Below are 14,903 nucleotides of genomic sequence, written 5' to 3'. Positions count from 1 at the left end.
ACTGCTTAAGTCAATATTTGCCGAATTTCAAGTCTTTCAGTTAACGATAAACTACATCAAGACAAATCAATTAAAGGTCAATGGGGCTGGAATTTAAGGCAAACCTGCAATCAATGGAGTTTGTGCCACGAAAACCTGCACTCAGCTGAATATATGGATCTTTATTGCATTAACTTAGACTCAATTCTGAAAAACATGTCAGCATATGCAGCCACTGGGATGAGAAATAATCAAACCATATCTACATTTATTTATTTTGTTTAAAAAAGGCACTATAAATAACACAAACATTATTTTGAATGGTTTATTTATATATATATATGTATACATATATATATATATATATAAATAATTTATTTAAGGAGATAAACGTTTTTGAATACTCGTTATTATTTTTATCATCTCTAATGCAAACGCATTAATTTTAACACATGCATTCCATTGAGGTTATTTAAGTGAATCAATACAAGAACCTTTATGCAACAATGCAACTAGAGCAAATTCCAGAAAGTGGGAAAAAAGTGAAAGTTGTATCAGTTTGGGGGCGAACGACAGATTCAGTTGATCTGCACTTTGTAGATGTCAAACAGAGAGAGAGTGTTAGACTAACATCTGCACGTTGGCAGCACATCTGCAGTGATACAAAGTTACAGGAAGAGAGAAACAAACAGACGCCAGAGAGAGAGAGAGAGAGAGAGAGAGAGAGAGAAAGAGAAAGAGAGAGACTCCACTTGCTCTCAGTTTTTTTTTTTTGGGCGGATCTTCCACCTCTCCTCTCCACACCCCCACTCATCCCTCTCCTCCCCGTGTGTCCCCTTTCCTCCCCCATGATCACGGTTCACTACATTAGCAGCGGTCAGTGGTGCAGCAGCTGCACGTGGTGGAGGAGCAGCAGAAACACAGTGCCAGTAGTAGTCGCAGTAGTAGTAGCAGAAGTAGTACTCGCGCGCTCAGCCCCTCTCTACACTTGTGCACCGTGCACGTCTCGATGCTGTCACCGTGCACTGTGCTGAATTGTCGCGCGGAGGGACACGCACTTTTTGAATGCGCGCGCACAGAGCCGCTGTGAGAATGAGTCCCGCGTAACGCTCGGGTATTGTTGTCTCTCACCCCCTCTTCTCCTCCTCTCTCTCTCTCTTCCCTCCTCTCCTCTTCCTCCTCATCCCGCGCGCTCTCTCCCTCTCTCTCTCTCTCCTCAGCCGAGTCGTTGCACTTAAAGTATGGTAGATAAAGGCCCCTTGTTGACTTCTGCCATTATTTTTTACCTGTCCATTGGGGCGGCCATTTTTCAAGTCCTGGAGGAGCCCAATTGGAAGCTGGCTGCAAGGCAGTATAGTTCCGAAAAGGATAAAATACTGGAGCAGTATCCGTGTCTGACGAAAGATGACTTGGACAGAATACTTGAGGTATGTTCTTCAACTTTACATTTTTTTTCCAACTTTCAACTGTTTTCACATTGTGCTGCACTTCGACTCTTAATTTGAAAGGGAAGACACGAGGGCTTAATGGGTCTCAGCTGGTGTGTCTCTAACTCTCATCAAACACACACACACGCACACACAAGCCTCTGAGGAATGAGGTGTTGTCAGTCCACTGTTCAGCTTTGTGGGTCAATACACAAACACACACACACACACACACTTGTCTCCCAGTCTGCCACAGATATGATCCCTCCTGTTATCTCTGGTGCATGAAGCCTGACTGTGTGTCCATAGTTAATGCAGATAATTATTTTATTACCTGTGTGTGTGTGTGTGTGTGTGTGTGTGTGTGTGTGGTCCTGATAGCCAGATGTGGAGGGCCTGTAACCTGTAGCCCACCACAGCTGCTGCAGACACAGTACATGGTGTTCCATTGCCAATTTCTTATCAAAATTGCAATTCTTTAACTAGTAGTAAATGTGGTGCCATTGACCTCCAGAGGTTTTACTTTCAGCTCTGAATGAACACGCACTATGTCACCCACTGTGGTTTCACAGGTGTTTGTCCACTTGCTTTAAGACCTTGATATTTTTCAAGCATAACAAGAAGACACGTTTGTGTGTGTTTCGCACCAGTGGTTCTCAAATTGGGGGCCCATGGCACACAGCCAGGGGATCTGAGAAAAGTTTCCACATGCATCTATTTAAATGATCATGACTTAAAGGGAATTCTGTGTTGACATGGTGAAAATATTTTGTACACATGTAAAATGATTTCAAGGCACATACATGAGTGTCCCCAAAATATATTCTCTTTTATGGGGTCCAGGACCTACGCATTGTTAGTTTTTCGTCGTACTACGTGAAACAATCTGTCCACAACAGTGTTATGGCTCAGTATTAGTTTTAATACTAACGTGCCTGAAAATGCATATCACGTGACCACGCACGTACACTGAACAGGAAGGCTTGCAGGTCCCACTGGACACATTGTCGCAGATTGCTCGAATAACAGCTTGTCTCCAAAGCATGTAAGCTGTTGTATCACTGTTTACATGCAGAATGTAACTGCTGAGCAGCTGTTGGTAAAGACAACAGGGTCACAACACTTGTAAGTGATAAGTCATGTTGTGATTTACACTGGATGTCGAGGCCAATGCCGATTTGTTTTCTTCCGGAAAAGGTTTCTAAACTTCCCCATTTTATTTGCTCTAAAACTCCTGAGTGTGGACGCCAGGCGTAACCGTGGCAGAGTTGATACGTTTTCCAAACAAAAATGTAGTTGTATGGCTGTAGCCCTATGACCAGAAACATGTCTCAACCTGTTACCCTTCTGTGGGCCCACATCAGTATTGGGGAGTTACTATTACAACCCCCTTCTCTCTCTCGCTCCCGGCCCCTCCTGCTTCCTTCACCCTCTCCTTCTCTGAAAGGGATATGTCCCTGAACCTCCCCCCACTCATGGCACCTCTGTAACAGCCAAATGGCTGCACCGGCCAAAATCTGCTGCAGGAATATAATCATTGAGAGATTTGGGAATTTTACCTCCAACAGTTTGCTGCGGCTGCAACAACAGCTGGAAGGCTCGAGGTTGAACTCCTCAGAGGCTCCTCGACTGCAGCTGAAATATTCCCTGCTGCTCCGCTCTCCCTGTGACAAAGACCACTTAATACCACGTGTGGGGGTTTTGAGGGCATTGTCAGAAGATGATATTAAATCACTTCTTAACTCTTTCCTCACCTACACAGACAGTTGAGCTATCGTGTTACCACCGTTCTAGATGTGCAGTCTCCCAGTATTTTTCCTCTTTAGCAGTTTGCCAAGACACCTGCTCTAGAGGCTTTTTTTTCCTGCTGTCAGTATATAAAACGGAGAAACGTGCAGTGTGTTGCCATCGAGTTGACTTTATCGGCCTCATTTGTGTTAGGAGCAGCGAGTTCTATTGGGTTTCCACTGTGGAAACTATGCTCAGCTTGTTAACAATTAAAATATATAAGCTGGCTTAACAAGAGAAGGCGACTGCACGGCTGTAAAAGTTAGTCTTCTCTGTTTTTATTAACAAGGAGTTTACTATTAACTATAGGACCCTTGAAGTGGTCACACTTTAAACATTGTATTTTATGGCCCATCAATGTTGGCTCTTGAGAAGGGGTTGTAAAATCTCAGTGGGGGGGTTGCGGAGGTGGGGGGTGGTAGAACTAATAACACATACTCCCCCACTTGAATGTAAATCTCTATTTCGTTTTGAAGCTGTGTGAAAGAGGTGTTTATTCAGGTGTAATATGGTTTTTGAGGCGGCAGTTTTTATTGCTGTTGGACCTGAGTGGCTTTATTCAAAGAGGTCGTGTTTTAGAGTTACCTTCCAACTGTGCTATTAGTGGTAGCCTGCAAAATGTATCATACAATCTATATATTCAGTTGTACGTCAAAGCCACATGTGAGATCATGTCACTTGGGTTGGTTGTCGTTTTCTTTTTTTCTTCAAAACTGGTGCTAAATTGATAGTTTTCTGGGGGGGGGGAAATTACAGAAAACGACAGTGGATGTTGGCCCTATACAAATTACATTGAATTGTAAGCAGAGCAACTATTTTGGTACAAAGCTCGAGTACCGAAACCTGCGTTGTGATGGTACCAGATCTGATACCGACAGTACAAGAACCGTTGCCGGATTTTGCTACCTAATCCTTGATGTCACAAACACTTTATTATAACATCTGCAAATCATGAAAATGTAAAGTTGTAATTAATAATAGCCCTATATTATTTAATGTTAGACCATGTCTGCAGCCAAATGTCCCAATTTTCTTCTAAAGGACAAATGTAGCATCTTTAGAAGATATCAACTTTTTTTAATTGCCAGAATAGTAGGGTCAGTTTGACTAGGGTCACGAGTCAAACTGTAACCAGTGAAGCACACTTTTCAATTAGCCTTTTTCCTCAGTGTGGCTTTTCTCTGCACTTGTTGCCTTTTGACTTTTCTGAGGACATTGTGTTGCATTGATTTCACTTGCGTGCATGACTACTTTAAGTTGCTCCAGTATTCCCCCTGCACATGACTGGAAGATCACGTTTCTGTGGTCAAAGAAGATGCTTGCAAATGCTGTTTATCAACACACTGCTGTCACACGCTTAAAGGGAACAAGGCCTCTGGTCAGAATGGAAAGCGCAGATGAATGAAGTGATGCACTGTTTGGGGGATAGTTAACTTTGTCATGTGTCGAGGCTGCTACGTGGCGCTGGTTAGAAATGGTAAAGACTTTCTTCCTCTTTATGAAAATTAGTTAAGGAAGGGTAGCAGTGGACGTTAACATCACGAGTTTAGAATTCAAGGCTAATTATAAGCAAGACACAAATAACTTTGTTGACCTCAGTGATTAGTTAGATTTTACTCCACAGTGGACTGTCTACTTTCAATGTCAGTACACTGTTCAGGAGGTCCTTAACCTAGTTTAGCAACAAACTTGCAACAAACTAAAAATTTGAGTTTGATTAAATGTTGATCAAACTCACCAAAGAATTAGGAGAATTAACATGTTTGGCATTAATGCTTTCAGATCTGTTAATGGTATGACATCTGTTAACCAGATGTGATATAAGAATGGTTTCGCTGTTTTAGGATTTTACAGCTCGTCCATTTATGTCTTTACCAAATTCAAGAAAAAGCTGTAAAACCGTCCCAATTTGTCTGTACTTTGACTTAATTAACATCAGTTCTTGTTAATGTTAGTTTGTGAAGACTTGATTGGTTTATGCTTTGGAATAAACTCTATCCCGGAACCTTTCTAGATTTTCCACCACCCCTCACGCACTGTGTTGGCTCTTTTGATTGTTGCACTGCAGACAGTCAAATTTAATTTGATTTCTTGGAGCCATTGTTCTCTAATTCATCCACCTCCAATATCAGAAATCAATATGGAGTGATATGGACGAGCTGGAGTGACTCCACTGTTTGGAAGTCGGTCAATCCTGCTCACGATAAGCTGTTGCTTGTTTGCTGGAAGTGGAAAAAGTACCTCGGAGCTGGAGCGGTGTGCTGCACTGCCAGCTGTGCTGATAAGAGTTTGACACTGTGGTTTATGCTGTCCTCTGGTTATCAGAATGTGGCAGTGCTAACTGCTAAGTCTGCAGTTAAGCAATTGTTTCACTTCCCCAGAAGTTAGGAGTTGTTTCATTAGAGGAGCTTGTGTGGCACAGGCTCTGGTTTAGTCATGGGATTTGTGTAACATGTTGCTTTCAGTTTGAATGTAATTCAACTTCATGTATTTCATAGCATCCATTTTCACATCTTCGTGCAATCCTCAGTTTACAACAGTGGCAACATTTGTCTATAGTTGATTTCTTTTTCACTGAAAGTGTATGTTCAATGGATACATTTTTATTTCCACAATTATTATTTTGTTTCAGAAAATATAAAAATCACAAAGACAAATGAAGTGCTGGAATTTCTGTTTCCACTCTGGCACCGTCTCTCTCTGTCTCTTCTACTTACTGCAACTTCCAGCTGACAGCTTCACATTTTTAGCAAACTTTGTGTTTTAACTAGAAAGAACATGTGACCTTGTGAGCACAGTTCTGGTTTGCCATGGGTCTTGAAAGTATGTAAGACTTTCCCTTATGGCGAGCTATTTTCATTTCCAACATATACTTCCCCTTGCAGTCAGCACAGTCTGTACAATTGTGGTGTATAAAAATGACACCATACAGTCCTATTTAGCAGAGGCACTATAGTGCAAATGTCAGTAACAAAATAATTTGCAGCAAGTCCATGCAAAACCTTTTTATATATATATATGAATGTTTTCAAAATACAACAAACAATGTTTCATACTATGATACAATGATGTAATGTAACATACTTGGGGCTGTATCTAAATAAGATTTTCATTATCCCTTAATTTTTGATCAATCAATGATGGTGAGATGTCTTGAATTGTTGGTACATAGTCCCAAACCCAAAGATATCCCGTGAGTTTATTCTGATTTTAAACAAGGTCAACAACAAATGTCTGCCACTGTTTAATACTGGTGAAGTGTTAACTTTAGTAAAAGCTAGGATACCTCTCTGCCATATATTCTGCTGCTTGTAGAAGTTCATCATCAGTGAGCTCAGAAAGTCTTTGTGCCTGTGGTTTCATTTTATTTGGCAAAATATCTTCACATATTTTCCCTCCTTCGTTCCATTTGTCATGCTCTGGTTATCCCTCCTGGCACAGTGCTACTTCGCTAAAAAAATTATTTGGAGAGATTTATCTGCAGAATTTATTCACAAAGATTGCTGATTTAATTTGTTGTTTTTTCCCTTTTTAAAATTTTTTATTTTCCAGAACTAACTTTGACACTAAGAAGAAAAATGAAGACCTGTCAAATGAAGGTGTTTAATATAAACACTTCTTTAACCCTTTATTTAATTTTTTGCATATTTTAATTGTCACAAACTTTTATTCATTTTGGTAGCTGTGATTTGATGACTAAGTGTCCAGAGGTCAGATTTGTGAAGACGTCAGTGAAACAACTTCCTCATCAGCTGGTTTGTGCTCACTTTTACACACTTAGTGCTCATAAGGAAAATGAACTGCTTCTCCTCCCAGTGTTGTGTAAGCTGAAATCAAGTTAGTTCAATGAATGTTTAACAAATGCATAAGCATGTTAACATTTAACCTCCATAGTCTACATTTAGTTTTCGAGGTCATATTCTTTGTCCTCACACCTATATTTCTGCTTGCAATCTGTTCCCATTGCATTCCTATGAATCAGCAGTTTGCATGTCTGAAATTTCAGCACATTTTATCTGGCAGACAGACTGAACATGTGCATGAGTCGCCCTCACTGGGCTCAAGTTAAGGTGCAGACTGAACACTCACAGTTCATAGACGTGACCCACAAAAGATTAAACGTGTCACTTTCTTTTTCTTTTTTCCACACAGCAAACAAACCTCAAGCTGTTAAAACAGTCGTAACTGTGGAAGGGTGTAGGAGGGGAGGGGATTCAGATTTCATACTGGCTGCAATGGAGGAATTACTGTATCACAAGGTGTGTTTCCATCCAGCTGTTTTTATGACCAAAGTCATAAAAACCAGTGTGGAAATGCTGTAAATTTGAAAAAAAGATAATATTGCACAAAAAACACATTTGGAAAAGTGGAATGGAAACAGATTCAGCAAATGAATAATGACGTGCAGGAATCGAGGAGCTTAAATGTCCCTCTCAAAAACGTCCGGAATGTGTAGATGAGGGGACTGAAGATTTCTTGACTTACTACTTACTGTGCTTCGGGGTCTACTTGAGGTTTGATTGACACATCTCGATGGACCCTCTTCCTCTATAGTGGAACATTGTTACCTGACTGGAAATTGGCGACGCTCACTGCTTATCGCAATAAATCCACTAATATTCACATAGCTGTAGTGGGTGGAAATGTGCATACATTTAGGTTTTTGCACAGGTCATTGGCAAAGATATGTCTTTCCTGTGTATATTCAATTAGCCCAAATAGCCAATATAACACATGTATAACCTTTTCTTCCTTTTGATATATATATATATATATATATATATGTGTGTTGCTTTGCCCCAAGCTATATACCTAAGAGTAAACAAGGACTTAAATGTGCACCTTACTGAATCAAGGTCCCATTGTGCCCTTTTATTTATTTAGATTTTTTACAGAAAAATACTAGATCCATCAATGGCCTGAACTTGGCTAGTTTTATGTTATTCAAAGAATGGTCGATCAATTCCCAGTAGATCAAAATATATTTATTTCTTAGTATTCATCCCTTTAGTTTACCCCCATGCGTACAGCAATCATTACAGATGCTGTCACAAGAACTGGCAAATGTAAAAACGTACAGTTATCCACTCGACTTGAGGTTTTTGCTCTTTAATTTCCTGTCATGATTTGAACACAAACTGGCTCACCACTACTGTCATCCTAAAGCCCAGTGGAAGAGCTGTGTTGTTGCAGCAGACAAAAGAATGGCCTCCCCTTGTGCCGGTAATTACACTGCAGAACTGTCACAGACCTGTTATTATTAAAAGAGCCAAGCATCCTCTAGTACTTTAGGGCTTATGTGAATTTTGCCAACCCCTGCACATTTCACCCCCACTCCCCTCCTTCACTTCTAGCACATTTGAAGAAAGAATAACTTTGGTGTGTGCGTGCGTGCGTGCGTGCGGGGGGGTGAATTGTCCCAGCACACATGGCCAAGTGTTTGTAAAGACACAAGGGACACTTCAGTTTCTGTTGTGGCCTTTCGAGCACACATTTGGTCGGGAATGATTTAAGTGTTTTCTGCCTCCGCTTGATTTCAGCACTAAAACTTGCTTGTAAGCCGATGTACAGTATGTCATGTTCAAGGTGGTTGGAGACAAATATCTCCTATGGCTTCAGCACATCATGATACAGATTTTCTTTGTGCATCTTCGGATGTTTGAAAAGACAAACAAGAGACGGCAATCGTTGAATAACCTGGTTCTTTTTAATTCCAAATTCCATCGTGTTTAAGAACTAGCTGTTTAGGGATGCAGCATTTGCCTTCCTGTTCCATTCTAAAGTAAGCATCAGTTGGAACTACCGAGCCCTCGGGTAAAGGCAACTCTCCAGGGTGCCGTGTCGTTTCGGCTCATCAGTGCCGCACGAGATGCGATCGTCCGGCAGGAAGGATGCAGTGCAAGAAATTGAGCTTGCACACAACACACTTCCTGTCTTCCTTTAGATGAATCAGATTAGACTCTTTTATAACAGCCAATTAATGGCATGTTTTTCCATCGTTTTACTCAGTTGTCGTGTTTTTTTTCTTTCCTTGTCCTCAGGTGGTGTCCGATGCTGCAGGCCAGGGGGTCACTATAACGGGCAGCAAGTTTTTCAACAATTGGAATTGGCCAAATGCTGTCATCTTTGCTGCCACAGTCATCACCACGATCGGTAAGAGCTTTTAGAGGTTCAGGAGTAACGCATCTAGTTCTGCTCAGATAAGGGGCTCTTCTTTTAAATTTGGTTTTTGACAAATGTTTTCTGAACATTCATGTGAAAATAAGATTTCGCAATTTGCTCTAATAGGCACAAATATGCGCTGGGCTGTCAGGCATTCGTTTAACACTGTTTTACTGTGATAAACAATATTACACTTTAATGCTGAAGAACCTTCTCCTGAAGCCCTTCTAAAATGTCTATGTGCATGAAATTATTGAATTATCTATATATAGCTGTAACAACCTCTTTTTTTATTTAAAGGATATGGCAACATTGCCCCCAAAACGCCAGCAGGCCGTGTATTTTGCATCTTCTATGGGCTGTTCGGTGTGCCGCTGTGTCTCACCTGGATCAGTGAGCTGGGAAAGTTCTTTGGTGGCAGAGCCAAGCACTTGGGCCAGTACCTGACCAAGAAAGGGTTTTCACTGGTATGTTGATGATGACATTTTTTTATTTCTGGCAAACTTATTTTTACCTCTGGTATAAAATGTTGAGCTCAAGTAACCGTTTCTCTTTCCTTTTTCCAGAGAAAGGCTCAGTTTACCTGCACAGCCATTTTCCTCCTCTGGGGCGTGCTGGTCCATTTAGTGCTTCCACCTTTTGTGTTTATGTCCCAGGAGGGTTGGACATACATTGAAGGCTTGTACTTCTCTTTTTGTCACCTTGACTACAATCGGCTTTGGAGACCTAGTAGCAGGTGAGTTGAGACATAGAAAACCTGTAGATAAAAGCAGCTTCTTTCTGATGGCCTTGAACAGACTTATTGAATCAGTCATGTAATCACATTTAAATCATGCACAAATAACAAGGGAATTATAGTTAATCTCTTTATTAAACCAGTCAGATGATAGCAGGCCAGATTTCAAATGACTCAAAACAAATGTATTTGCTCTACAGGTGTGGAACCAAATAAAGAATACCCAACTCTGTACCGTTACTTTGTGGAGGTGTGGATTTATCTTGGGTTGGCCCTGGCTGTCTTTGTTCTTCAACTGGAAAGTGCGGATGGTCATCGAAGCTCACAAGGCACTGAAGAAACGCCGTAAGCTGCGCAAGCTCTCTTTAGACGAGCTCCGTCACTACAAAGAGTCTCACAAGGCCGCCCTTCGTCTGCCACCCCACTCCCAACGATGTCAAACATCTTCAGCTTTCTGTCCAAGAAGCAGGAAGGCTACAACGACCTGATAAAACAGATCGGCAGCAAGAAAAGGACCGAATTTCTGGCAGTGTCGGTAACACCATTGATAAATCCAAAGACATCAACCGCTCCAAGAGTTGCAATGATGCTCCCATGTATAACACCATCCTCAGTCTGGACCGTTCGCCTCGACAGAAGAGACGCTACAGTTTCAGTGACCGCGTCACTGTTGCCTTTTCAAAGTCCAAGAACTACCTCCTGGGCTCAGACAACGGTTTGCTGCTAACAGAAGATCAGGTGGAGGGCGACCTAGAGCTGGACCAGGACCAAATGTACGAGAACCAACTTGATAAGGACGTCGATATTGAGAAACGAGGAGTGGGAGAATGTGGAACGGGTGGTCGAAGGACGTGGGACTCAAAAGAGTACCACCCCCTGACGTTCCAAAATGCAAACATTACTTTTATTGACGAGGAGAATTTCCTCAGCAATAACCTGGAGGAGGAGGAGGAGGGCGATGATGATGGTGATGGTGATTCCAAAGCAAAACTATCGATCACGACATGTGACGAAAACATTGAAACGAATTCCAAGGAGGAGCATAGCTCTGAATCCGAAGGCTCCGTGTTCACTAGTGACGGTTCAGAACACAGCCACTCGTACGAGACACTTGTAGAGGAATATGCAAAGGAAGAAAATGTAGACTCTTAAAACTTAAGTCAACACAACGTACTGTTCATCTGTCGTTGACTAGTTTGGCATTGAAGTATATGAATTCTAATGTGAGCCATTTGAATGGATATCAGATGTCCCATTGCAACTTCAGGGGGTCTGATAATGACACTGCCAAGATCAAATTTCAAATCGATGATTTCTTGACTATTCACGTCATATTGCCTGATTGTTTTTTTTTTAAGTTGAGCTTCCTGTAAACTCTTGAACAACTGATGTCTATCATCTTCATTACAGAACACGACATGTAATCCCATGAGTATTAACCATCTGCTCTATTTCTGTGTTTTATACAGTTTGAGAAATGATACGCTACACATTTTAGTGCTATTGACCACCAGTGCTTTTTTTTTTTTTTTTTTTTTTTTTTTTTTACTCAATGGCTGATAAGGAATTATATGTGGAAATGTATTTCTTTTCCCGTAGTTTCTTAAATACATATTCACCATATTGTTTTTAATATTTATTCAAATGAAGGACAATGTAGCTTTTTATTTAAAAGAGAAAAATCGACATGGGTTTATATGTCTCCGATTGCACAATTCCACCAAAAAAGGACGGTTCAATGTCCACTCCATTACAGATTGTCTTAAAACCTGAGCCAAACATTTGTCCTTGAAGTAAATGTTCTAGAATGGTTAATGTGCCAATCCCCGTTTTTTTCCCTTTTGAGATTTATTTGTATTTAGTGAAGTCCTTGATAACTTGTTGTGTCTGTGATTGCTGTTTTTTGACTGTATGGGACAGATTTGTGACTGCACTAGAGGTCATCAGTTATGCGAAGGTCACATGTGAGGAAAATTAGAAACTCATCATTTCATTAAGTTTTATGGTTAAATCTGAATGATTCCACCAGAAACATGGTTTAAACTGAGGTTTTGTTTTTTTCTTTCTTCTTTCCAAACTTGTCGACATACTTTGCACTCTCGTTTGCTGATTGTCAAATCTGTAGCGTCTAGCTTCTTTTACCACGGTAGTGCACGATGTCAATGAAATGACAATATTCCCCCTTCTCTCCCTCTCTCTCTCTAGCACCCTTTCATTTCATTGTGTTTGCCATGTAAACGTTGGCTGGAAGCCCATCGATGGGTGGCCACAAACACAGCTCAGCTCAGGACATGGCCTTGCTACTTGTTTGCCTTCGGGGGGCTCACACTGGCATGTATGACTGAAGTGCCGCCCACGACTGGTAGCCAAGGTTAACCTGTAACCGATCAATGGTCCTTTTGACGTACGTTTTGTCATAAGACAAAATCGGCAGTATTGGCGCTGTCAATTATTGTATTACCCTTTTTCGTTTCACGTGAATACAACTGTACTCTCAACACACCAAAATCGAACATCCGTTGCATTTCAGTTTTTTCAGACCCTGCTAACCCACTGCCTTTTGCGAGTAATAAACTTGCACACAATAACTTTTTAACAGTGTTACTTTGAATGGCAGTGAGGCAGTGTCAGACAAGGACACACTGAATTTTAACCAGTTTCCTCATTCATACCAGATTCAGTTGGAATTTATATTCTAAATATATTCCAATATTTGTAGATTTCTGTAAACATGTGGCACCGTTTTGACTCCTAACTCTGCCTAAAGTCCACTGCATAGCAGAGGACATGTAGTACAATAAAACATCTGTTGAATGTACTTTGCAGTGACTCACTGAAGAGGTGTAATCTTTCACGCTCAGTGTTTTTCTTTCGCCTCTCCCTTCTCTTTGTGTATTTCATTACAGGGACATCTTTATTTTTGTGGTTTCCATTTCCCCCCTTTTCATTTCAGTTTTTTCTGGATGTCTCAGTGCTGCATTGGGATGCAGCCACGGTACTTTATCTGGACTGAAAGCATGTCTCTAGATCATTGACTAAGAACAGGTTAGGCTGGTTTAACCCATTGTCCCTAGTTGTGTTGTTTTCTTGTTAATGTTGCTCCATTGTGTAAAAACTCCACTATAGTTGTGTTTTTTATGATTAAATTATTCATGTTTGTATATTAATTCCAAACAAAACTGTATATTTCATGTAAAATAAACGTTTAATAAAACTTGATTTTGTGATCATTGCATTATACTAATATTATGAATATGTAATGCATGAAATTTAGTTTGTCAGTGTCTTTCCGAAGCTTTGTAAAGAAACCCTGATGTTAAACATGAGACAAAGATCATGATAACAAAGATCTAGCATCTGCTTGTTAGTGTTGTCACTGTCAGCATGCTGATGTTAGCATTAAGCTCAAAGAACCAGGAGTTGACATTTGAGAGGAGTTTATAAGGCAGCGAGGGAGGGTCTTATAGATGATGCTCTTGAGTTGTGTTATGGGAAAGTAGGATCAACTATGTTTAGAGTTGAACCCTGCGGGACTTAAAGTCAGGATATTGGCCTCTGCTGCATCTGTTTTAGCCATTCTACTGTGAGTGCTGGAGTAAACTGGAAAAAACTTTCTTATATTGGAGCAGATCCAATTTTGTGATACTCCATTACTTTATATAATCAAATGTATAAAGATAACTCGAGGATGTAAATGCTCTATATGCTTACATACATATTATACTGTATATAGAATGACTATTTACCTGCAAGCAGAAAAAAAGTGACTACAAGGAACAGTATTTCAGTCTTTGTATATTTAGAATTTAATTGTTTTTTATACTTTTACATTTACTTGTATAATGTTAATCCTACTTGTAGCAGTCTTACAATATTTATGTGTTTTAGATGAATCAAAAAAAAGGATAGTGCATTTGATCCAGTTATTTCATCGTTTAAGATATTCCAGTTCTTGATATCTGACTCTACAGGAGATTCTATCCATTTCTAGAACATTGTTCACAATTTACTTCCAGTTGTTGAATGAAGGAAGATTTAAGGTTATAACCAGTTCCTTGTTTTCTGTTTCTGAAACAGAGAATTGAATTGTTAATACACAGGTAGCATGATAACAACTCACCTGCTGGTTTCCTGTAAATATTCTTAACTAAACTATTCATTCAGTTTACGTAGTGAATGAACTTGTTACCCTGGTGACACCGGACATTGCTCATTATCACACACTTCAAGGTCATGCTGTCAGGAAAGTAAACCACACTGGAGCAGGACGCACACACAAACCCAGATATAACAACAACTGATATAAGCAAACTGAATAATGCGTGATATATTTAAAAACACAGTGAATTCCTGCATAATATGTTTTTGAGTCTTACCTCAGCAGATGCTCAGTTAATGCCTGGAACAAAGGTAGATTTTAATAAGTGTGGAGTCAAGGTGCTGACATTTACTGATCTGACGAGAGAACACGAGATTGGCATGTGCACTTAAGTCAGGTGTTGTTGTCGCAGATAAAAAATAGATTGCCTGAATGGATTAAGATGATTTCACCTCAGAAACACGTTGAAGTGTTTCAGGTGTTTAGGAAGAAATGAACTAGGCAACATGTTGATATTTTCTTGTAATACCTAAATAGTGTCGCTGCCTCTCAATCTGGTGCCATGTTCAACACTGATTCACAATTTATAAATAGAGAAACTTTTGACTTCACATTTCCAGCATCAATGTTTGACTGGGATTTGTGGCGTTCCAGGACTTCGCCCTTATAAATGTTCAGTGTCGAGGCCTTAACTGATGATGGTTACTGAAGC

At 40.3% G+C, this 14,903-nt stretch overlaps 1 protein-coding gene across 1 annotated transcript; it reads left to right on the top strand.

The window, feature by feature from the left end:
* Positions 1 to 862: 862 nt before the first annotated feature.
* On the top strand, positions 863 to 13,325 carry kcnk5a (potassium channel, subfamily K, member 5a). Its single transcript, XM_034575613.1, is given in 9 exon segments — positions 863 to 1,406; positions 9,236 to 9,347; positions 9,657 to 9,823; positions 9,923 to 10,048; positions 10,050 to 10,092; positions 10,293 to 10,366; positions 10,368 to 10,511; positions 10,514 to 10,601; positions 10,604 to 13,325. Coding segments are annotated over 9 exon segments (1,581 nt in total). The 5' UTR covers positions 863 to 1,220; the 3' UTR covers positions 11,245 to 13,325.
* The last annotated feature ends 1,578 nt before the right edge of the window (positions 13,326 to 14,903 follow it).

Source organism: Hippoglossus hippoglossus, chromosome 22 (genome assembly GCF_009819705.1).
Source record: "Hippoglossus hippoglossus isolate fHipHip1 chromosome 22, fHipHip1.pri, whole genome shotgun sequence".
Lineage (NCBI taxonomy): Eukaryota > Metazoa > Chordata > Actinopteri > Pleuronectiformes > Pleuronectidae > Hippoglossus > Hippoglossus hippoglossus.
This window is presented reverse-complemented; position numbering and strand designations above follow the sequence as displayed.